General features: G+C 36.8%; 2 protein-coding genes across 2 annotated transcripts in view; one reads left to right on the top strand and one right to left on the bottom strand.

The window, feature by feature from the left end:
• Positions 1-24,228, top strand: part of LOC127633719 (inhibitory synaptic factor 2A) — a 52,599-nt gene extending 28,371 nt beyond the window's left edge. Inside the window, exons 3-4 of the mRNA XM_052112997.1 lie at positions 4,250-4,321; positions 24,003-24,228. Coding sequence (XP_051968957.1) covers positions 4,250-4,321; positions 24,003-24,186 — 256 coding nt within the window. The 3' untranslated portion in view covers positions 24,187-24,228. The remainder of the gene's footprint in view (positions 1-4,249; positions 4,322-24,002) is intronic.
• The window catches only part of dock1 (dedicator of cytokinesis 1), a 308,833-nt gene that overhangs the window by 151,499 nt on the left and 131,037 nt on the right, over positions 1-26,297 (bottom strand). The window lies entirely within an intron of this gene.

The following is a 26,297-nucleotide window of genomic DNA, read 5'->3' as shown; positions in this document are numbered from 1 at the left end:
TGTTATATTAACTTGCATAAATATCAGTATTTACATTGCTATTTATAACATGTGCTAAATTGGTCTCTTTAAGACTACCGGCATCAGCCAATCGGCACGTATAATGAGAGAAGACATACATGGTTTCTTTTGCACATTCGTGTGTGATTAGATAAAGTTTTCCTTTTTTGTTGTTGTTTTTAATTAACGATCGACTGTATGGAACAGAAATGCCATTAAAAGAGACATTATTTAATGACGAATGGAACGAGTAAATGTTCATCAACAACACAGAAAGAGTAAAACCAAACTTTTACTCTGTGGCAATAACTTCTTCGCCACTATATTACTCAATCGCTTGGCGAGTGAAATGTGAACATTTACCAGCCAGTGGCAAATCACAGACCTTTTTAGATGCATAGCATGCAATTTGGTAACACATGCGAGTGATTTATTTGCATTACAGAGGGTTGCACATAGAATAAAAGACTGATCTTGGGATTTAAGAATAGATATTAAGATTGTGATACACCAGTAAATGTATATTTTTACCCAGTCCTACGGCCCATTATCCAGCAGAGAAAAGTCCACAAATCAGAGAATCACTGCAAACAAAGTGCGCCAAAAGAGCTCTGCACACTGTAAAAAATTGCTATAATTTTAACGGTAAAAGACTGCATAAATTCGACAGTAAAAAAAAATTTATTGGTTAACAGGTAGTACCATAGAATATACAATAAATATTGATTTTCTGCATAATTAACAGTAAAAAATAATATTATGCTTAACAAGAGAGTACATGTAATTTTAGAGTAAATTATTGTTAAAATTACGGTAAAAAAACAAAACAAAAAAAACAATTGGGAATTCCCAGAATTCCCTGCATGACACAGTTCATTTCATTATATTTTCTGGGAATAGTTATGTTTCTTCTTATTATTAATTTCAGTTATGTACTTTGGGGTGTTCTGTCTTATATTTAATGTAGTTTAGTTCATGTTTACTGCTTTATTTTAATTTCACATGTTACCCTGATCATCATGTGACCTTTTGTAATTATTATGGTGATTAACGATACTTTATAAAGTGAAAAGTAAAATATACAGGCATCAAAATGACATCCCGTGAAGTCTGGAACGTGGTTACTCACCGTATTTCTTACGGTGAATTTCTGGTAACCACAGCTGTATGGTCGCATGATAGGAGCGTGAAGCGATCGTCTGTGTACCGCAACTGCTTTCGGGTCCTTGAATAACGTATAACGTGCGAGTAAGGGCAGCCTGTGGACTTTCTGATGCCCTCCTAGGGAGTTGGTGCCCTACGCAGACTGCGTAGTCTGCATATAGGGAGCAGCGGCACTGATAATAGAATATTGCACCATATAAAAAAAATATAACAGTTTGCAAAACTGCAGCATCCCACAAATTGAAAAAAATTGAAAAAAGAAGAATGCTATTTCACATGTGCATTTAAAGTATCACTTTTTAACGTATACAAACAAAGTGCACATAAATGTAACAATTCAAAATGAATACAATCTGAACAACATAATATGTTGGCTCCGCCCTCCCTCATGCATCATTGGTTCGTTGGTTGACACTGCGTCTGATTGACAGGAACAACAGGTGAGGCTGTTAGCCTGAGCAGACAGTCATAACGAATGTGTGCGCTTGAGCATTTAGGCCTATATTAGTTTCTTTCTTTTTTCTTTCTTTAAATTAGTTAATTCTATTCATTTAAGTCATTTAATTATTCATATCTTAATTTGTTTTATATTCTCATTAATAGATCCGGCTCTTCTGATATGAGAGTTGACTCCCAACATTCACCTTCGCGAACGACCCATCACTACACAGCCGCCATTTTTTTTCCAGTAAATTTAACAGGAAATGTTTTAATGTGCTGCTCAATGATGCACTCTGACTGACACCAGAGTCATTAGAATTGATCACTCTGTCAATTTGCTGTCAGTATGACATTGAGGTATCCTGCAATGGAGGAGCCAGAGGGGTCAAAAGGTCAGTGGCTCCCAGCCAGCAAGGCAATCGTTATGGCGACAGGTGATGATAATATCCGACAACAGCTTTCTCAAACTTTCTGATCTGACATCTCCATACAGACCCATGAAAGCAATGCAGAGATGGACACTATACACCACAACCGGCAGTAAAATGATGAAAGAACTGTATTTCAGCTATTTGTTTCAGCACGTATCAACGATTTATTAATATTCAGCTCAGTGACTGTAGAGTGATCTCGCTTGAGGGAGTAAACAGGGCAAACTCAAAGCTAAAACACAAAAACAAACACAATTTCTTCTGAGACCTAAAAGTAAATACTGAAAAAGCAAACAAGACGACCTTAAGTGGGATTACGGAGGGGATAGATCTATACATTTATGTAACACGCTATAAGCCAAAAAACACTACACACACACACACACACACACACACACACACACACACACACACACACATATAGTTTGACTATATTTTGGCAACACAGTTGGTTCTACATACATGCATTTATCATGCTCTCATACACCAAACTATACACACCCATCTAGTTTGATCATTAGGCTCATATCAAATCGAGCCTGTAGCCTTCTGATGATGCCTCGGATGAGGTCTCCACTGGTCATTCTTGCCTTTGAACTCTACTGTCAGATCATATTCCACGATACACAGCAGGCCGGAGGGGGGTGTGGCCATACGTACTCCATGTACATTGAAATGCATATCTGCTTGTCACATTCTATTCCTGAGTGAACCAATCACCAATGATTGTGTCAGCCGATGGCAATACAAGATCTCAGAGCTGCCATTTAATACAGTGCCTCACATGAGCAACGCACATGTTCCAATAACACTTGACAACCAGAAAGTGACTTAATTTTGAACAATGCGTCTATTGTTCTATAACATACTACTAATTTGTGGAATGTAATGTTTTTTTCTGTGATAAGAAATCTTGTAACTGGTCATATATTTTGTTATGCAATGCAATGACATTCATACAATGTTTAAGTGTGGATTAAAGGAACGGTTCACCCTAAAAATTACAAAAATGTCCTTTTAATAGTTGTGTTCCCTTGCAATCTCTTTGCATTTCCTTTAAGTAGTTTTGTGTTCCCTCGCAACAGTTTTGTGTTTCCTAGACAATTTTTGTTTCCTCAATATATTTGTGCATATACCTGTAACAGTTTTGCGTTCCCTCGAATATATTTTTGCATATACCTGTGATAGTTTTGTGTTCCCTCTAAAAATAAATTGTGATCCCTCACAATGTTTGCATTTCCTTTAAATAGATTAGCGTTCCCTCGTAACAGTTTTGTGTTTCCTCAAAAAGGTTTTGCATATACCTGTAATAGTTTTGGGTTCCCTCTAAAATAAAATTGCGTTCCCTCATAACAGTTTTGCATTCCCTCGCAATGTTTCGTTTCTTTTAACATTTTTGCTTCTACAAAGGTTTTGTGTTTCCCCAATTGTTTTTGCATTCCCTCTCAATCCATTTCAGCTTTCCTTTAAATAGTTTTTGTATTTCCTCACAACAGCTTTATCTATCCCTAACAAAATGAACCTTAGTTTTCCTACAGTAACCATAGTAGAATCGAAGGTATTTGTTGTAAAACCATATTAATCGTACAAGTTAGTACATTAACTACACTTTAAACAATGGATTTGTTTTAACCATGATATTTGTAGTAAAACTACAGTAATAACAGGAAAAACAAAACTATTTTTATTTTATTTTTTGACAGAATTATTATTATTTTGATCACCTTTTTTCCCTCTCTCTGTATGATGTATTATAGTTCAGAAACCCCCTCCCTCTCCCATTAGGGGCTAAGGGTGAGTAAATGATGGCAGAATTTGCATTAGTTTGGTGAACTTTACCGGTCCAAATACATCTGGTTAGAGAATTACTCACTCCAATTATTTTAGTTTCTCCAAGCACACTGCTAAAAAACAAAACAAATAAACAGCACAATAAAAAGCAGCACAAGGGCATCATTTTGTACATTGACATTTCTGTAACGTCCAAATACAAAAACACAAAGGATTTCAAGGCCGTTTTGTTCGCCCTTTCCTGATTACGCTCACGAACGTGGCCGGGCTGAAGAATGCTAACATATCTCTTCTGCTGTGAGTATCGACCATGAGCTGATAATGAGGAACAACAGAACGAAATGAGACAGGCGGCGAAGGGGTAGGCGGAGCGACTGAATGGTCTGTGTAATGACTCGTCTTCTCTCTTTATCTTCTTGCAGACTCTCCTATCGGACCGGACAGGACACGGCCAACTGCGACACGTGTCGGAACAGCGCATGCATTATCTACAGGTTGGTTGCTGGACTTTATTTTGTAAAAAAATCATGTAAGCTACACTGGGGTGCTGTGCTAATAAAGGTTCAAATCAGTCAAAAGAGATGATTTGGAGATTGCATTAATAATGAAATGATATAAGGGACAAGAAATCAACAAATTCCAAAGCTAGGAATGTGCCTCAGGTGGGAATGAGGCATGTGCAAAAAAAAAAAAAATCCAAAATTAAAATTGTCATTATTTAATCACACTCATGCTGTTTAAAACCTGTATGAATTTTTCACCTCTGAAAACAATATTGCAAAATATTAAGTAAATAAATTTAAGCCTCTGAGTGAGGAACAGGAAGAAATTTTAATTGTTATTCACTGATAATGTTCAAGCGCTACTTTAAATTGAATACAAATGTTGCTAGGATTACAAAAATGGCACAATGATGCCATTTGACATTAAAGTGGCACAATGTTAATTACAAAAACAAAAAAAAATTACAAGAAAGATTACAATGGAAGTGAATGGGGCCAGTCCATAAAACACACATTCTTTATTTCTAACTAACCTTATCTGTCTAAAGTTCTAGCCAATATTACAACTCTGTTGTTATGACGACGTAACACCGGTAATACCTGTAATCTGGTTAATGCTGGCAAATCCCAGATTTTATGCCTTGTGGCTGTTCTTTTAAAACAATGTGTATTTTTATGTGTGTGGTTGCCTCTTCACTTCAATTGTAAATGTAATCCTGTTACAGCAATTTACAATTTTATTTAATAAGGATAGACTAAATAATTTTTTGGTGCTCAAAATTATGCCAAAAAAGCTGCCAGTTGAGCTTAATGTGGATTGAACCTCCTTTAAACACCATTGGTTCTGGTGTGTCTTGTGACCAAATGTTTTTGACGTCAAAACAGATGTGGTACATCTAATGCCTTGATTTGATCCGAGAGCTATAGCGGTCAAACATGTAGATTTTCAGTCAAAAAGCTATCTTGTGTTTTAAGAAGACTGTAATCGGGGGTCTGGGTATCTCAGCGAGTATTGACGCCGACTATCACAGCTGGAGTCATGAGTTTGAATCCAGGGTGTGCTGAGTGACTGCAGTCAGGTCTCCTAAGCAACCAAATTGGCCCGGTTGCTAGGGAGGGTAGAGTCACATGGGGTAACCTCCTCGTGTTCGCTACAATGTGTGGTTCTCACTCTCGGTAGGGCACGTGGCGAGTTGCGCATGGATACCGCGGAGAAAAGCCTCCACACGCGTTATGTCTCCGCAGTAACGCGCTCAACGTGCCACGTGAGATGATGCATGGATTGATGGTCTCATACGCGGAGGTAACAGAGATTCGTCCTCAGCCACACGGATTGAGGCACTACGCCACCACGAGAACATTGAGTGCATTGGGAATTGTGTATCCCAAATTGGGGACGAAATGGGATAGAAAAAAACTAACCTGTAAACCTGTAATCTATAGCACACAAGTCTATTGAACAACATTTGTGCTATTTTTGTGTTGCTTTTTTATCATTTTGGAACTTGGCTCCACAGTCCTCTTTTACTTTCATCATATGGAATGTACCTTTTATGTTCCATAGAAGAAAGAAAGTCATAGGGGTTTAGAACAACATGAGGGTGAGTAAATAATTACAGAATTATTCATTATTATTATGATCAGGTTACCTATTCCTGTAATGTCTGATCTTTAGAACACCGTGCAGTCAGCTCTCTCAAACGTTACAGGTACTATGTTAACAAACCACAGCTTCCACACTCACTGAAACAGTTTACGGAGTGCATCATCCTATCATTCCAAAACTATTGAGTGAGCTAAAGTGACACTTAAGGGTGTCTGAGTGAGAGAGTAAAGGTCATGCTGTTAAGCGGCTCTCAGGGTGCTTTTGTGTCCGGTGGGTGGAGAAGCAGCTAAAAGTTTAGTGATCGTGATTGCTGAAGTGACTTAGCGTGTGTGCATAAGAGATTCCAGCAAATGGGCAGGTAGTAATAACCACGGATATGAGCTTGCAGAGGTCGGGAAGGAAAACATTTCAGTGAACAGCGAGTGTAATGTCTGTGCATCCCGGACTACTTTGATGATAGATTTATGGAGTGTTTTTGAAGGAGGCAATTAAAAATCAACATATGCATTATCATTTATAATTAAGACATATAATTGAATATTCCAGAATGTCCAAATCTGTTCATATAAACTTGAAACAAATAACTTTGTGTGTTGTTAAAAATTTTATTTTATTTGGAAGAAAATGAGACCAAATCCACTCAAATCCGTTTAAGTATGAAAACCCTGTTTTTAGTTTCATAACGTCATCGCTTTCGAAAGTATGCGACAATAGGGAGCATTTCTGAGTGTCTCCATTTTCAGTAGATGCGAGCTCAAAAGCAGTGTCTCATTTCGAAGGCTGCATGCTAGGTAGGACGCGTCCTTTGAAGGCTGCAGTATACCGAGCATCCTCCTTTAAACAAGCCTCATTTAAAGGAGACGGCCTTCGAAGGACAAACGGAAACAGAACATATGGTTGCCATGACAGCACGCCACTCTTTAACAAGCGCTTTGAGTGAGAAGGGAAAAAAGCCCCTTTTGAAGGGATGTAAAGAGTAAAGAAAATAGGAAAAAAGGGTGCACTTTTAGTCTAATACTTTATATTTATTATATATTACTATAATTATACATGTTATATACTCTACGGAGGAACTTCAACTTGGGAATTAACCTTACTTGCATTTGAACATCATGTTTTCAGGCAAATTGTCATCATTTTATTTAGACAAATGATGTTCATTTCCATTGAAGCAAAGAATTGTGGGTTGTGAGTGGCCATGAAGGATACACCTCATGCATACTATGAATTCCCATGAAAGGTCGGTGGATTATTGTGGACGGCTGTGGCTCAGCTGGTAGAGCCGGTTGTCAACTAATCACAGGGTTGGCGGTTCAATTCCCGGCCCACATGACTCCACATGCCGAAGTGTCCTTGGGCAAGACACTGAACCCCAAGTTGCTCCCAATGTCAGGCTAGCGCCTTGCATGTCAGCTCTGCTGTCATTGGTGTATGAATGTGAGTGTGAATGGGACACAGTGTTTATTTTTTAATAAAAGGCACTATATAAGTGCAATCCGTTTACCATTATTGTGAAAGTGCACCATTGAACATGTAATATCAATAAAACCATTTGTAAAATATTACAGATTAGTCAAAACGACAAATAACGTACTTAAAATTAATTGCTGTCAATTGACCCTTCGCCAAACCCCACCTTAAAAGTGCTTCTGACCAATCCTGTCTTAGCAACCGTTGCCCTGCTGCCATTACTCTGACACATGTTTGCATTTTCCCATTGACAGACTATGGAAGTAATGTGTGTTTGAGTACTTTTAAGTGGGATTTTATCACAATAATAATAATAGATATAATTATAATAGTATATAATTAACAGAATAATAAAGAGTGACACTAGTTACTCAGAGGATAACCGCAGTGATTTTAAATAATATATAAATATATCTGGTGAAGAGCATGCTATGGATTAAACTGTGTCAGCTCTCATTCCCAAATGATTATATAACATCTGCAACGACACCTACATTTACTCCAAGGTAAATTAACCTATGAAATGAATGTTAATTCATTGATGTATTGATTTAAGTCATGGTAAAAGTGATAGTAAATAAAGTGTGTTATGAGATGTACAGCTCTGTTCACTTATGCTAATGTTATTAGATGCTCAATCACTATTAAATTAAGTAACAATAAGTAAATGTAATTGCACGCAGCCCAGTGAAAACCCTCGACAGGGAAGAACTGGAGAACAATCTTAAGCTGAGCAGAAGAAGCAAATCTTAAAGCAACATGGTAAAAGAATCAGTATATTATATTGCCTATTGCTTCAATTGCAGAGGGCTGCGTTTCCCAGCCTAAGCAGATCGTTGAAACCGTTGGCACCAATAGTCTCTATGATCAACTTTTGGGAAATGCCCAGCTAAGATTATTAAGAGTCATCACCTAATAATGTTGCAGTGATCTCTATGCTTCATTTTATGTATTTATTTGTAGCTAAATAAAAATGTTGTTAAACCCCCCCCAAACCAAAAGTTTGGAATAATGCTCAGATTTAGCTGTTTCAGAAGGAAATCAGAACCAAAGTGGCATTCAACTGATCACAAAGTATCATCAGGACATTACTGATGTAAAAAACAGCATCATCACTATTTGAAAAAAAGTCATTTTTGATCATATCTAGACAGCAGCATCACTCCAACACCTTATCCTTGTGTAATCATGCTAAATTGATAATTTGCTTCTAGAAAATCACTTGCCATTATATCAAACACAGCTGAAAGATATTTAGTTCATTAAATGAAGCTGAACATTGTCTTGCCACAGTGTGCAATAGACTGGCATGTCTTAAAGTCAATATTCGGTCAAAAAAATAGAAACATCTTTCTCTAGAAACTCATCAGTCAATCATTGTTTTGAGGAATGAAGGCGATACAATGCTTGAAACTGCCAAAAAACTGAAGATTTCATTCAAAGGTGTAACTACAGTCTTCAAAGTCAAAGCACAACTGGCTCTAACAAGGACAGAAAGAGACATGGAAGACCAGATGTACAACTAAACAAGAGGATCAGTACATCAGAGTCTCTAGTTTGAGAAATAGACACCTCACATGTCCTCCGCTGACAGCTTCATTGAATTCTACCTGCTAAACACCAGTTTCATGTACAACAATAAAGAGAAGACTCAGGAGGACTTATGGGAAGAATTGCAAAGAAAAAGACACTTTTGAAACAGAAAATCAAAAAGAAAAGGTTCGAGTGGGAAAAGAAACACAGACATTGGTCAACAGATAATGGGAAAAGAGTGTTACGGCTCTTAACCCCATTGAGCTTTTGTGGGATCAGCTAGACTGTAAGGTGCGTGAGAAGTGCCCGACAAGACGGTCACATCTATGGTAAGTGCTACAGGAAGTGTGGGGTGAAAGGTCAAGTGCTACAGGAAGTGTGGGGTGAAAGGTCAAGTGCTACAGGAAGTGTGGGGTGAAAGGTCAAGTGCTACAGGAAGTGTGGGGTGAAAGGTCACCTGAGTATCTGGACAAACTGACCGCTAGATTGCCAAAGATCTGCAAATGTGGAGGATTAAAAAAAAAAAATTACAATAATAATTCTAATTGTAATAGTAATTTTTCATGTTATTAATGTCCTGACTATACATTTTGTGTACACATGTGTACACACATACACACACACACACACACACACACACACACACACACATATATATATATACACACATAGTTATAAAGCAGCAACATCAATATTCAATACATAACAGAAAACTTAACATTAAAGGGGATGTTCACACAGGAATACGTTTTTGTGACCATGTGAATTTATTATTATTATTTTCTCTCATATAAACATGCAATAGTCCAAATATATATTTTTTTAATGTTCCACATACTTTTTCCATTACTATATTAAGTATATATATTTACAGTAATAGCTTAAAATTACACAGCTTATATTATATAACTCCATAACAGCTATAAATTCATAAACACATTTTAGCTAGACAACAATTGCATATGAATCACAAAATTATGAATGATTTATAATTGCAAACCCATTCTTACTGTGTGACATTTAAGGGGCCATATGTCAAAACTATTTTTTATCCGTCAGTCTTTTTTTTTGTACATGCAGTCAAACATCTTTGATTGTTGCATCACAATAGTTCTTCAAATATTTTTTTTTAAACACTGTGTGAAGTTACAAAGAGCTTTGAAATAAAATAAAAAAAACAGTAAAGAAAATGTGTCAGTGAGCACCTGCATTCTGTTCAAATCGTTTCACCGTGTCTAGATTTTGTCTAGCATGTGGTCTGAACAGCCCCTAAATCTGCAGGGCACATGTACAAGATCATCTAAGTTAGATTTATTAACAATATCACAGCACTTGCCCGAAACTCTCTCACACTGGCACCAGGCCATGCATTTTGTTCAGCCCAGTATCTATGCCCAGTGCACGAGTGGGTGTGTGTGTTACACATGACTTGATATATGCCTACACTTGTTTACAACACTGACGTACAGAATGGCTTTGCATCCACATAAATCATGCTAATAGAGTTCAGCCTCAAGGAGCCAAAGTGCTCTACTTAACATAATACGGCTGGGAGGAGAAATCTCAGGACATATACACGCAAGTCTGAGAGCCCTGGGGCCTGATGTATAAACGTTGAGTATGAACAAAACGGGCATTGCAATGTGCGTAAGCAATGTCCCACAAACACATCGTGATTTATAAAAATAAACTTGCCGTAAATATGTGCCTTCCGTCCGTCTTTTACTGGCGACTCCAGCTGGACAAATAATGAACTGAACTGACTTATTATAAACTCTGATTTTTATTTAAATCAAATTTAGAATAAAAAGAATGAGGTTAAGCACTTGAAACAGAAGTAATCATAATCAAGACAATTGCAGGCTATATTATTCTTATGTATCTAATTGAAAAGGCATTTAAACATAAGCTGTAACAGGGACATTTGACTCTGACTGACTCTGTAAAATGGACAGAAGCTACAAGACAGGCACTGATGGACACATTCAGTAGTCGAACGGACCATTGGAGAGACAGGTCCCATCAGAAACAGATTTGTAGAGCTGCAAACAGGTACAGCAATGCATATAAAATGTGCATCAAATGTGCTGCCTGCTCCACTTCATCCCGACCCTCATCGCAATGAAATGCCCATTCTAGTCTAATAAAAACATTATGAAAAATACATTTGCCATGGGTATTTTGGGGAGGAGATGGGGTGGGGAATGAATCACGTGCATGTATCTTACGCTAGCTGGGATTTATAAATCTGATTTTTTTTTTTTTGTGCGTATGCAAAATCTGATTTACGCACACTTTTAGGAAGAAATCTAAGCAGAGTTTTATACATGAGACCCCTGGTCTTCAATATCAGCAGTTGCTCTAAATGTGTTCACTTAAAGGGAAAGTTCACCTAAAAATGAAAATTCTGTCATTATTCACTGACCCTTATGACTTGTCTTCTTCCATTGGAACACAAAAGCAGATCTTCAGCCGAATGATTGGCCACCATTTACTTTCATTTCATATATATACACAGTATATGGTTTATATGACCATATGAAAAAAGCACATGGTGACTGAGTCTGTCTAACATCATCTTTTGTGACTGGGCGGCAGGGCTGGACTGGTAATCAAGCATAGCGGGCATTTTCCCGTTGGGCCGATCAGGGGCGGAATGGCCATCGGGAGAACCGAGCGGGCTGTTGGTATGGCCGCGAAATGTGCCGAATGGGCCGCGATAAGCAACAATGAGACGTTGCGTTATGCAAAACGGACCACAAAATGGTGCCGCGATATCCAGAAAAGGACAGTGAACACCCCCCATCAGGCAAAAAAATTACAAACTTCACAGTTCACAATGGAGAAAAGAAAAAAGGTGGGTTATAGTACGTCTTTCTCCTCTATTAGATTAGTAACCTATCGGCCACGCAAAATCGCGATTTTCAATTCATAAAGGCTGATAATATATCACGCTTGCAAATTCCCAAACATGATGTCGATTTCTATAATTTTATCCAACTGTATATGCTGATTTGGTTTAAAACGTCCCATAAATACTTACCAGCATCTTTCTATTGTATTTATTTATTTATTATTTATAAATAAGTGATTTATAAAAGTGGCGTGAATCTTAACTAAAGAAGTTTACAGACGTTTAAAGTAAATTACTAAAAGTAAAATAGTAATTCAAATAACCTTGTAAAGAAAATGCATGATAAATGTCAAGAAAAAAAACGAGAAAATAACATCATATATTTATTTTCGTTTTGTGAGGTCTGTATTTATTTCTTTAATTCAGAGAATAATGCTTTCATATTGCTGATGTGTTAAAATTTTCTCCAAGTATTTTCTGCTTATATGTTTATTAAAACTTTTATATAAAATGAAAAGAATTAAAAGCACTTAAAGTGCTTGCATAGAGTGATAACTGGGCACAAATGTTGCTATGGTGCAAACGCAGAGCAGGTTTCTTTCGGGTGCGAGAGATGAGCGGAATATCTCATCTGGCCGTCATAATAGCGGTCACACTATACGGCTACGATGCTAAATTTCAGACACTGCCAGGCTATTTATTAATCAGCCGTCTGTGAACCTGTCACACTGAACATTGTAAGATTGTCGATTTTGCCCTACGACGAAAAATTGTCTCAGATGGCAGAATCCTGTCAAAAATCGTCCAGTGTGCACCCGCCTTAAGATAGAATGAAAGTTATACAGGTTTGGAACAAGTAAATTATGAGGTGAACAGTCCCTTTAAGTGAGACCATTTCAATTAGTTTATTTTCTTCCTGGGGTGAGTGCTTAACTCTACAGAGGAAAGAGATTAGGTTCCCAAAAAAGAAGGATTTTGGAGCTTCCCATTTATTTTAAGTCTAGCTGCTTTGAGCTCATTTTTCTTCCATGCATTGTTCTCCTGGTAACCGTGTCATTGCATTTCATCAAGCAAGACTGGATTTCTTAATATGGTGGTCCTGATGGGATACAGACCTCTGAGGGTCTACCGGGTGGGATATAACCGTTTAATAGATGTGGCTTTACAGACTCACAAAACACAAATGCAGAACTAACTGTTGAGGATGTGGCCTGGCCATTAGCGAACAGAAAACAAAAGCATGCCATGTCTCAAGTAGTGCACTATACGCTATGCACTCGGTCATCTAGTGTCTGAAAGTGCAGTCAAGGTGTTGTCTTTACAGAGGTTTCCAGTTGCCACATTCTGCTTTAATTACAACGGTTGTTTTACAGACCAGCTTTCCACAGTCTGATATTTTCCAGCTTATCTCATGAAAATTATGCAACTGTTGAAACATTTTTTGCAAAATGACATTATGTGGTTCATTACAACTATCGTGGAAGTTTTGAGGTGAAATGTGTGTGGAACTACATATGAGTTACATTTTCTCTGAAACAGATGAGGTTAAGGTTTCTAATGCTCTGTTGAGTTGAGTTTTACCTTAAACCTAACCGCTAGTGTCTTTAAAGCAAATGTGAGATGAAAAATGCAATTGCTGAAGCAACCACAGCATTTTCTGGTGCTTCTACGACACTTTAGATGTATGCGTCAACTCGCTTGCTCTTCAAGACTCGTAACCCGGTCCTTTACATCGCAAGTGTAACTCTCAATCAGTTGAGCTACCGCGCTATTTTATCGTTTTACACAAGGTTGTAAACATACTGTATATAGCTGTGGCCAAAAGTATTGGCAGTGACATAAATGTTGTGTTTCTGTTTTTTTAAATAATTGCAAAAAGCTTCATTAGCCAAAACAAAAAAAAAAGAACTTCATCACAAAAACCCAAATGTCAATGTTTTTTGGCCCTGGCACAAAATGACCAGCTAACATCATTTCACTAATCATATCAACAGCACCTGGGAAAGTGTGAACGAGTACTACTCAGGTGAAATCACTCTATCATTCTGATTGGATCATAAGAGCAGACTGATTGCTATAAAAGGAGGGAAGAAGTGCTTCCAGTCAATGTGTTCTTGTTCGCAATGGTTACCTCTAAAGAAAGACGTGCAGCCATCATCGCTTTGCATCAAAATGGCCTCACATGCAAGGAAATTGCTGCAAAGAATATTCAACCTGAAAGAACCATTTACTGGATCATCAAGAATTTCAAGGAGAGAGGTTCAACTGCAGTGAAGAAGGCTTCAGGACGTCCCAGAGTGTCCAGCAGGTGCCGGGACCATCTCCTCCTGAGGAGTCAGCTAAGGGATTGTGTCACCACCAGTGCAGAGCTTGCTCAATATTGGCAGCAGGTTGGTGTGAGGGCATCTGCATGCACAGTGAGGCAAAGACTTTTGGACAATGGTCCAAGAAAAACCTCAAGGACAGACTGAAATTCTGCAGGACGTACAAGGATTGGACAGCAGAAGACTGGTGCAAAGTTATTTTCTGTGATGATGCCCCCTTCCGACTGTTTGGGACATCTGGAAAATTGATAGTCTGGAGAAGAAAAGGTGAACGCTACCATGAGTCCTGTTTTGTACCAACAGTGAAGCATCCTGAGACCATCCATGTGTGGGGTTGCTTTTCATCCCAAGGAGTGGGCTCTCTCACAATTCTGCCCAAAAACACTGCCATGAATAAAGAATGGTATCAAACGTCCTGCAAGAGCAACTTCTCCCAACGATCCAGGAGCAATTTGGTGATGATCTGTGCATTTTCCAGCATGATGGAGCACCATGTCACAAGGCAAGAGTGATGAAGTGGCTTTGAGATCATTACATTGAAAGCATGCCAGAGTGAATTGCAGAGGTTATGAAGAACAAGGGTCAACACTGTAAATATTGACTCTTTGCATATATTGAATGTTTTTGCCAATAAAAGCCTTAAAAACTCATGAAATGCTTATCATTGTTGTCCAGTATACCACAGAAACATGTGCGAAAAATAATCTACAAATACTGAAATAAAAACACTACATTTATGTCACTGCCAATACTTTTGGCCATATCTACTGAATCAGGCCATTGGTGATAATACAAATATTAATAATAATAATCTGTCTTTATGGTATTATTTGGCATTAATACAGCTTTTCATCATACTTTGCCGTATCTCTCGAAAGTGTACACGTACACACACACACACACACACACACACACACACACACACACACACACACACACACAAACACAATGCCCTCCTCAACAACCACCACCTTCACTGTGGTATCATCGTAGTATCTATAGCAACCAGTTGTTGTTTTTAAATAGCAAGAGTATTTCCTTCAGCATGGGGAACATAATTTCAGAGCTTGCTGTTCGGTTCAGATGAGAATGTCTCTCAGGTCAGACAACTTAAAGAGAGATCTGTGTAGTACACTTTCAAAGAACCAAACTGGACAACAAGAAAGCACTGATTCCCCCGTATAACTTTAAAGATTGCTGAATAGAACTTGAAGTGAGTGGTGTTTGTCTGTGCAAAAGTAGGCACAATGTTCCTATCTCAGTGTATTTCTAGTACAGGCAACACAGGAGTTAAAGTAAGTCTTTCTAAAATGCCTCAGCTAGAGATTCGATGGAACCGACGGAACTGAGGTAGAAGCAAGGAATTGAAAGTGTCTTCATTTTCAGGCTTGCTATTGTGGCATATGTACAAAACAAATTCAAGGAGCATGTTAAGGTGTGTGATAAGTGTATTACACCTAACCGTACCTCCAGTGCTGAGAAAGAGATAAAAAGGGAGCGACAGAAGGCAAAAATAATGAATCTTTTATTAAAAGCTCTTGTGAGTCTCTCGCTCTCTCTCAGAGAGATGATTATCTGGCCACACTGTCCCCTCTGCTAATGAGACTGATAAATGAGTCTGCATTCACTGACGCACAGTTCCCTGCTGAAAAAAACTCAACCTGCCATTTTTATCTCCATGCGTGTGTCAGTATTGTTGACAAAAAACTAAAACTGAACGAAAGCTAAATAAACAAGTTTTTAGAAAAATTGCTCCAAAATGTAACTAAAATAAAAATCCCTGCTAATTATTTATAGTTTTTGAATGAATTATAGTTTTGGTAACTTGACACTAAAAATAGTGGCAAATGGCAACATCAATATCATCCCATACTAGTGTAATCATTAACATACTGATTGATGTTAATTTCTACATATACTAAACTAATGTATTTTTAACATTACACATTGTATACATTATCCAAGCATGTTAGGGGTGGCTGTGGCTCAGCTGGTAGAGCGGGTCGGCCACTAATCGCAGGGGCCCACATGACTCCACATGCCGAAGTGTCCTTGGGCAAGACACTGAACCCCAAGTTGCTCCCAATGGCAGGCTAGCACCTTGCATGGCAGCTCTACCATCATTGGTGTGTGTGTGTGTGTGTGTGTGTGTATGAGTGAATGGACACAGTGTAATGTGCTTTGGTAACCTCTAAGGTTAAAAAAGGCGCTATATAAGTGCAGACCATTCGCCCTTTAACATTTAACTTATAGAATCTTATTGTGAAAATAATAATTTAAAAACAAATTATCAGAATAAATGTTACTAGAAAACATTGAAAATGAAAAAAATGCACAAAAAAAAAAAAAAAACACAAAACATAACAATTGAGAACAAAAAAAACTGACCACAAATTATTTTTTAGCCTTTTATAGGGTGAATACAGATAAAGTATGACACTTTATGTTGACATATGACCCATGGCTACACTACAGTTTCTCTCAATCACTTTGGCTCATTTTTTTTAAACAGTCTCCAAGTGCAATTATCAAAACTGTTTTATAGGACATCACAACTCTATTGCATGTCTGTAAAATGTAGTAACTCACCCAAAACATTTAATTCATGCTTCAAAACCTACAGTCGTTACTGAGTCAGTAAACTCAGTAAAAAGTTTTTTTGTCATCGTCTGAGCCGTACTGGTCAAAATGGATAGATGTTCACATTGAGCTTTTTAGAGACCGATTTCAACAGTAGGTAAAAGTTTACTGGGAAAAGTCAATACTGTACAATACTGTAGTACACTGAAAAAGGAAATGCATATTTGTACGTATACATTTATTTTTGTAGCAATATGTTACATGTAAACAGAAGATTCACATTTGCATGTCCATTTTTACACATTTCTTACATGTAAAGTCATATATATTTATATTTATATATTTACATCTATGCATTTGGCAGATGCTTTTATCCAAAGCGACTTACAGTGCACTTATTACAGGGACAATCCCCCCGGAGCAACCTGGAGTTAAGTGCCTTACTCAAGGACACAATGGTGGTGGCTGTGGGGATCAAACCAGTGACCTTCTGATTATCAGATTACCAGTTATGTGCTTAGACCACTACACCACCACCACTCCATGTATAGTGAACAGAAAATGACATTACCACAAAATTACATCCATATAATAATAATAATAATAATAATAATAATAATAATAATAAAAAAACCTGTTCTGTAAAAAACAATAAATTGCACCTCCTAACAGTACGTTACACTACAAGTTCCCATCTTCTTGGTGGACGTCCTGCCGCTCTTGTTGGTCTGGCCAGAGATTTAGCAGACATAACAAACATTCCATGTCATAGCTACTTATGGAATATACATGCATGTCTGACAGTTTTTGATAATTGAATGGATCACATGATGAAGGAATGTTTAGAAGTTGTGAAGAGTGACAATTTCACCGAGAATCAACTAATCAGTCTTGATCAGCAAGTCATGTGCATTTAGTTCTCCTGCAAACTGTCGGCAATTGTGCTTACATTTTAAGTAAACAAGTTAACAATGTAAGTAATGTAAGTTCATGTGCCAAAACATGTGCAATTTGTTTGAATGAATAAGAAATTCAAAATCTAGTGTGAACAAGAAAGTAATTGTTCAGAGATTTTAACTTAATATTCTCAATTGAGAATTGAGCCAAAGTGATTGAGAAAACTGTAACCATACTGACTATTGCACTGATTATTGTTGATTTCTTCTACACATACACTGGCATCCAAAAGTTTGGAATAATGTTCAGATTTTCCTGTTTCAGAAGGAAATTGGTGCTTTAATTCACCAAAGTGGCATTCAACTGATCACAAAGTATCATCAGGACATTACTGATGTAAAAAACAGCACCATCACTTCAACACCTTATCTTTGAGTAATCATGATAAATTGATCATTTTGTTTTAGAAAATCACTTGCCATTATATCAAACACATTTGAAAGATATTTGATTCATTAAATGATGCTGAACGTTGTCTTTGTGTTTGTGTTGCACAGTGTGCAATAGACTGGCATGTGTTCAGGTCAATATTAGATCAAAAATGGCAAAAAAGAAACAGATTTCTCTAGAAACTCATCAGTCAGTCATTGTCTTGAGGAATGAAGGCGATACAATGCTTGAAATTGCCAAAAAACCGGAGATTTCATTCAAAGGTGTAACTACAGTCTTCAAAGTCAAAGCACAACTGACTCTAACAAGCACAGACAGAGATGTGGAAGACCAGATGTGCAACTAAACAAGAGGATAAGTACATCAGAGTCTGACAGTCTGACAATCCGCTGACAGCTTCATTGAATTCAACCCGCTCAACACCAGTTTCATGTACAACAGTAAAGAGAAGACTCAGGAGGTCTTATGCGAAGAATTGCAAAGAAAAAGCCACTTTTGAAACAGAAAATCAAAAAGAAAAGGTTTGAGTGGGCAAAGAAACACAGACATTGGTCAACAGATAATGGGAAAAGAGTGTTACGGATCTGAACCCCATTGAGATTTTGTGGGATCAGTTAGACTGTAAGGTGCGTGAGAAGTGCCCGACAAGACAGTCACATCTATGGCAAGTGCAACATGAAGTGTGGGGTGAAAGGTCAAGTGCTACAGGAAGTGTGGAGTGAAAGGTCAAGTGCTACAGGAAGTGTGGGGTGAAAGGTCAAGTGCTACAGGAAGTGTGGGGTGAAAGATCACCTGAGTATCTGGACAAACTGACCGCTAGAATGCCAAGAATCTGCAAAGCTGTCATTGCTGCACATGGAGGATTTTTTGATGAGAACTCTTTGAAGTAGTTTAAGAAGCTCTGAACATTTTTTTCTAATTGTATAATAGTAATTTTTCACGTTATTAATGTCCTGATTATACATTGTGATCAGCTGAATGCCACTTTGGTGAATAAAAGTACCAATTTCTTTCCATAAGAGCAAAATCTGTACATTATTCCAAACTTTTGGCCGCCAGTGTACTATTATATTTTTAACATTAAAAGATGTATGAATTAATATCAGTTAATTCACTATGAACAAACAAACAAGCAATAAATATTACAAAACATAAGGTATTCTCATTTAACAGATTCCCAGTTGTCATACATAGAGGAATACCATGAGCACTATCACTGTCGCAAGGATGCATTTGTGTATTAAACGTCACCATGAGAATGAGAACAAAGGCATTAGGCAAAGAATTAAAGGCCTCGATATTAATGAGTTTAAACAGGAGGAGCAGAGCGAGATCAAACCACTCCTCATCCTGAGGGATGAAGAAAACGAAAGCCTGTGCCACATAAAAGAACGCAATGTGCTAAGCCGTACACAAATGCATGTGCAGGGGCAATAAGCAGGGATATATAACCCTTATCTGCACGTTCATGTTCTAATTAGCAGCTTAAAAACAGTGAAATACATCAAAGACTCTCGTTTGACAACAGTCGTGGGTGGAGAGCAGAAGATGAGGAGAACGATCAATGAAAACTACAGTGTGAACAGAGGCGTCAGAGAAAGAGAAATCCAGAGCTGTCAGATAAAGAAGTAAACAGCTATGCTGGCGGATTCACACCCCTGTTAGCTTCTGTTGCAGTAACGGCATGCTCGACTCGCTAATGCAAATTAAATATTGACATTCTCTGGACAGCCACTTCATTGCGTTCCTCTGAAGATGCTCCGGTTTATTTTGCGGACGAGCGTATTGATCCAGAGATGAATATTAAACATTGATTTTGCTGTATTTTATATCACGTCTTGGCAGAGGAAAAGGGCCTCTTTGTTCGATTCAGAGCATACAATGAATACGCTCATTATATTATCATTCAGCAACAACATTTTCCTTAATAAAAAAAATAGATCATCACAGAGAACCAAGAGCACAACAATAACGAGGACACTAGTGGCACAGAAATAATACACTTTACGCTTTAATGTTGAGAAACAAATATAAATATAAATGGATGTTTCTTCAACTTCAGGCACTCTTAGCTCTGTGGACTTCAAGAAAGTCTTGTTAAAACACTTTTCACACCCTATTTGTTTTTCTTGAAGTCTTAGTAAGGCTAGTTTTGTAGCCAATATTGAATGTATCCTAAATAAACTAAATCAAATTATATTTTGTATAAATTTTTGGCGTTATTTGGCTAAATTACATAGCAAAAATCTTGTTTACAAGTGATATTTCCCTTGATTTTTATTTGTTTTTCTTAGACATCACTTGTCTCATATTTTATCATAAACATGCTCTTCACATTTGTCAACTTGGTTAAGAAGTGCACACTAACTAGAATTTATTCAAGCAAAATTGGTGTGGTGGAAATGATGCCACAACTGTGGGACAAATGTTATTTACACATACACACACATATATATATATATATATATATACACACATATATATATATATATATATATATATACACAGTATATATTTAAGCAATATCACACTGCAATCGTGCGATATGGCCCAATATCAGCACTGCTGTGATTCGGCCGCAGGTCGAGTGCCGTAGGCAATTACAGCAGTGCTGATATAGGGCCATATAGCACGATTGCGAGTGCGATATTGTTTATATACAACAGTTCAATGAACAAGTACATTTAAAAAAATTAGGAAAAACCAAGTACTGTCATAAAAACTCATTTGTGCATGGAACTACTTTTTTACGTGACGGATCAGAATCTGCCATTGCTGGTTCAAAACAAATCCAACCATGGATGCATCCAACCCTCTGTTAGTAATTTAAAAAGTTCACTTCAGAAATAGTATCGTGTCTTGTGCTGTTTCTACCAAGTTATTGGATAAACAAGGATAGACGGCTGGATGAGTGAGTGAGTGAGTGAGTGAGAGAGAGAGAGAGAGAGCATGTGCAATCACATGTTGCCACACCCAATCAGAGATGCTGTCCACTTTCTCAGTGGAAAATAGCATCCAAGCGGGGGTATTCCTCTCTATTTCGCGGAAGCCGGTGCGCAAGAGTCATTCACTATAGAAACAGCGATGTCCTCCGCCATTTTAAACTGTATTTATCCAATGTGGGAAATCCGATAAAAGGTAAGCACCTTGAGTTCTGTAATAAATCAGTCTGTTGTGTCTCTCAGCTGTGATGAGCCTTAATCCTGAAGTTATTCGTTTAAAGCTGTTTAAAGCAATTTCCTAGCTTTGGTAATGTATTAGTAATACGAGCGATCACGGAGCGCTGTTCTAAGTAAACAATGACTAACGGATTCACTTTACAATCATCAACTATATCAAGTTACAATATCAAGAGCAATAATCGACAATTATGATTTTTGCTATAATCGTGCAGCCCTATTTGTTAGTGTCAGTAAAAACATTCTACTGGTGAAAAACCAAACCACAAACAACAACTGTATTGCAATACAGACAGCAATTTGACTGACCTTACCATTACCTGCTGCAATAAGACGCTACAAACAGCAATAAACATCGACAGAATCATTGTTGACTGTGAGCAGCTCTCAGATATCCCTAAAGCAGTTCATTCAATGAGCTCCTTGAGACTTGAGAGAATAAGTGATGTATATGTGTGTGTGTGTGTGTGTGTGTGTGTGTGTGTGTGTGTGTGTGTAGTGCAAACATGGTTCTATCGATAAGGGTATAATTACCAGGTTTTGCTGTGTGATTCATTCGTTAATTGCTGAATTGCGCTCTGCCTGAGTGCAAAGGCCAGACACACAAACACCAAAAGCGCTGAGCTTTCAATAAAACATTGACACACACACACACACACACCTTAAATAACCGGTCACTTTGAAGCGAAACAAATCTTAAATGCTAATCCATTTGGAGTACAACCAATAGGCAAAACACTTAGTAGTTGACAATAAGCAATTCGGTGCATTTGTAATGAAATGTGGCACATTTTTTAATGATTTCACCATCTACTGCCTGAAATAAATAGCATTGCAATGAATTTCCTCTGTGCTGTAAATTTCAAGAGAGATCTCCTTTTGCATGTTGACTGGCAGCTCTTTGGATGCAGTCTCAAAAATAACCCTAGCCAAAGCTGATGCGTCACAAACTTAAAATATATTGAACAGGGATTTGGGTGTTAAAATTCTCCCTCTATCTGTGAATCTGAAGGTTCAGTGAGTAAGGAAAATAAGTATTTTTCTTTCCATTAGCGCAGAGAAACATATTGCTTTTCTTCAGGTCCTCTAAGGACACGACAAACAAATGTTGGCAACTGAAAATGTAAGAATATCGACTGGCTTCTTTTTTTTTTAACTGTAAAATACACTTAAACATACACATATTAGGGTTGTCAATCAAGTACTTCAAGCACCTTGTACGAACCCTGATATATACATATACATACAGCACATAGACATAAACGTACACATATACAAACGCACACAAATATATACAGAGTTGTGGAGTAACGGAATACATGTAACTGGATTACGTATTTAAAATACAAAATATAAGTAACTGTATTCCACTAGAGTTACTATTTAAATAATTGGTAATTAGAATACAGTTACTAAAGAGATTACTTTGCATTTTATTGTCATTTGTTTCCTTTAATATTTAGTGCTTTCAAATGGAAAACATTTATACATATAAATGATGAGATCTAAAGTGTGTTTGAACAGCGGTGAAACACTTTCTTATGATGTGTGACATTCATACGAGCAGACAGAGAAGTACGTTTGAAGTAAGTTTGGAGCACAAGAAATAGAAATAATCCTTGTGTAAATTGTTAGCTTTACGCTAAGCTAAAATGCTAATTCTAACCATTTTACATGCACATGTTACCAGACACAATCATATTTCTTTATCAAGAAAATTCATGTTGGATCATATTTTCTTTTTTCTAGAAGATCTTTGATATTAGGGCAAAAATCATATTCTTGATAATAATTTTTGTATTGTTTTCCAGTAAAAATATCAAAAAATCCTTCAAACAAGATCAGTTTGATGTATCTTGTTTTAGAAACAACACTGCATAAGCTATTTCGGTTTTTCAGAAAACATGTATTTTGTCTTACGCAGAGTTTTTACAGTCAAAATAAGTGAAAATATCTTCCAGTGCTGAAGAAGTAATCCAAAGTATTTAGAATACGTTACTGACCTCGAGTATTCTAACGGAATGTTTCAAATTACATTTCACAGCATGTATTCTGTAATGGAATACATTTCAAAAGTAACTCTCCCAGCCGTGTGTGTGTAGTGTGTGTATATATATATATATATATATATATATATAAATCTCATCTCCATTCTCTAATCGACAAGGTTAATGTGACATCCTAGGAATCTCAAGTCGGGTGTGGTGGATTATTTCTACCACATTGGACGGACACTCTAGTGGATAAAACCTACAATGCACCATTCACAGTGACCGAACACACACAGCTGGATTGACTTACAGTAACACACTTATCTGTACACACCCAGTGATATCAAAACTATAAACTGCATTCGACAAGGACATGGAGAGAGAAGCATAATAAAACAAGAACAACAATAATAATAATAATAATTAATAATACATTTATAAATTATAAGCGTGTCAAAAGTGTCATAGAAGCATCACAAAGTGATTTGGCTTAATTTGCGTTTGTCATGTCACAATTGCTTTTTCTGACACTATCTGTTAGGTTTAGGTTTAAGGTTTAAGGTAGGGAGATCGCTTTTGTTGATTTGAAAGTCGATACAGCATTACCTTAAAAAACTGATCTGTTTGGCAGAACATTTAACTCCCTATTAACTCAGTGGACATTTCACTTTGGAGCTGCCGTGATACTCGTCAACGAACCATGCGATATCATTTTGTTGGCACAGTTACATAATTTTCATGAGATCAGGCTGGTTTTAATAGTCTTTTCCTCTGTTTCTCTGTTGCAGTGTGGAGCTGGACTTTAAACTGCAGGAAGATAAACTCCAGCCTCTGATGAAGAGACTGTGTCCCACAGACGAGTCCTCGTTCCCCCCTCTGCATTATCCTCAGGAGAGCATCGGCTCCACGCCCAAACGCAAGTCCAAAGCCGAGGCCAAGAAACATGCACGATGGAAACTCTGGTTCCTGTGACGACAAACACACCTGCGACCCCTCGGCAGGATTACACAGCTTTGGACTTAACTTTATTATTATTTTGTTCATGTTTTGGAGATATTGGATCTGTTGCCATGCAACAAATTTCACACTTTTCAAAATGATTTTTCTGAGTTTAATATGGATTTTATCCTGACTGCTGAACTTGGTTTGGAAATAAAACAGCAGGTATTAAAATAAAATATATGTATATAAAACAGCGGAAGAAAAAAAAATCCGGAAAAGGAATTATGACTAAGCTAATTCTCTCAAATGGAGCGTGAAATGATTTCAAGGTGAGACATATTACGGGATCAATAACACATCTTGCTAGACTTTTTTTTCATTAATTTATATAAGTAGGGGAAAAAACAATTATACATTTTTTTTTTTCAAAATATTATTGTTAATATTATTATTATTTGTATTCATTTTATATTATTAAAATATGATATATATAGACATATTATTATTATTATTATTAATATTATTATTACTATTAATATATATATATATATATATATATATATATATATATATATATATATATATATATAATATTAATAATAATATTTAGTATTTTTTATATATATATATTAATAATAATAATAACAATTCGTATTTTATATATATATATATATATATATATATATATATATATATATATATATATATATATATATATATATATATATATTAACAATAATATTTTGGAGAAAAAAAATATATATATATATATATTTTTCCCCTACTTATTTTATGGAAGCTCCTAAACATTTGGAAAATCTGGTGGATTAACAAAAACAAAACAAAAAAGAGAGAATGAAAATTTTGGAAGGACAAAAGCTTTTCAATCTGATCTTCTATTTTCCTCATGGATACAGACTCAAATCTCAGCATTAAAATAAAGCACAAGTCTTCAGATGAACTGGATTATATTTCTCATGGAGGACTTCATGGACTTAAGGATAACGTTCAATACGGAATGGAAAACTCACTAGCGGATGTAATTATTTGAACGGTGAAGTCACAACAAATAGACTGGAGGGGATTTACATGGAAATAATCATTATGAACCTCTGTGAATGAATATAAACTTTCGTATTGCTATTAGTACCAGGAAAAAAAAAAAAAAAGGAAAGAGGTATGACTTATTTTTCTAGATTGGTAATCATCACTCATTTAAAAATTTTCTAGGTACAATATATTCCAACTTATATCTAAATTATTGAAATGTAGGATACATTTTCAGCTCTGTGTCAGTTCAACTTCTTTAGTTTCAAATAATGGTCTTTGAATCCAATGACTTGTATGACGTTCTGCATAATCATGATGACGTTTATATCCAGGCCCACAGGGAATCTGTGTTCTTAAACGCTCATCAAGTACTAAACATGGTTTAATTCATATTTTTGCTTATTTGACAAAGCAACCACATTTTTACCATCTTTCAATCATTTCTTCAGATTTTTAGCACATTTTCCCCCAAAATCTGCACAAAAAAATTCACCTGCAGATTCTGTCTGGGCACTTGTCAAACCTCAGTCATCATTGACACCTGCAGTTACTTTAAGCCCAAAGTATACTTCCGTCAGACGTGTACAGGATGCGTGACGGCGTGAAATGTCCTCATCATCAGAGTGTGCATGGAGTTTTTTGCACTATTTAGTGGGTCTGCAAGTTGGCAGCACTCACAATTGAGCCATTTGTATCACAAAGCAGCGCAAGATGCAGCAATCGTCCCGTAAACAACAGGGGTGGAACGTGGACATATCAACAGTGGATGTGCATGTCAAGAGCAGTGTGTGAGGATGTCAGGAGATACCTGCATTTGTAGAATGTCAAGACATATTTATGGCACTAAACTTCTGAAGAGAAGTAGTCCAGTATCTCACAGCAGCCATATTGCAGTCAAATTAAGTATACTTTGAAAGGGTGTGTGCGTTCGTTGGGCTTCACGTCAAAATGACGTATACTTTGGGTTTAAGTCAACAAAGTTCCTCGTGTGAAACAAGACCAGGAATCATCAACAGAGCACAAAAGATATCAGTGAGCATGTGTGTGACATCAATCTTAAACAGCGGATCTCATAACATGTGTAAAGAAAA

Source organism: Xyrauchen texanus, chromosome 40, assembly GCF_025860055.1.
Source record: "Xyrauchen texanus isolate HMW12.3.18 chromosome 40, RBS_HiC_50CHRs, whole genome shotgun sequence".
Taxonomy (NCBI): Eukaryota; Metazoa; Chordata; class Actinopteri; order Cypriniformes; family Catostomidae; genus Xyrauchen; species Xyrauchen texanus.
This window is presented reverse-complemented; position numbering and strand designations above follow the sequence as displayed.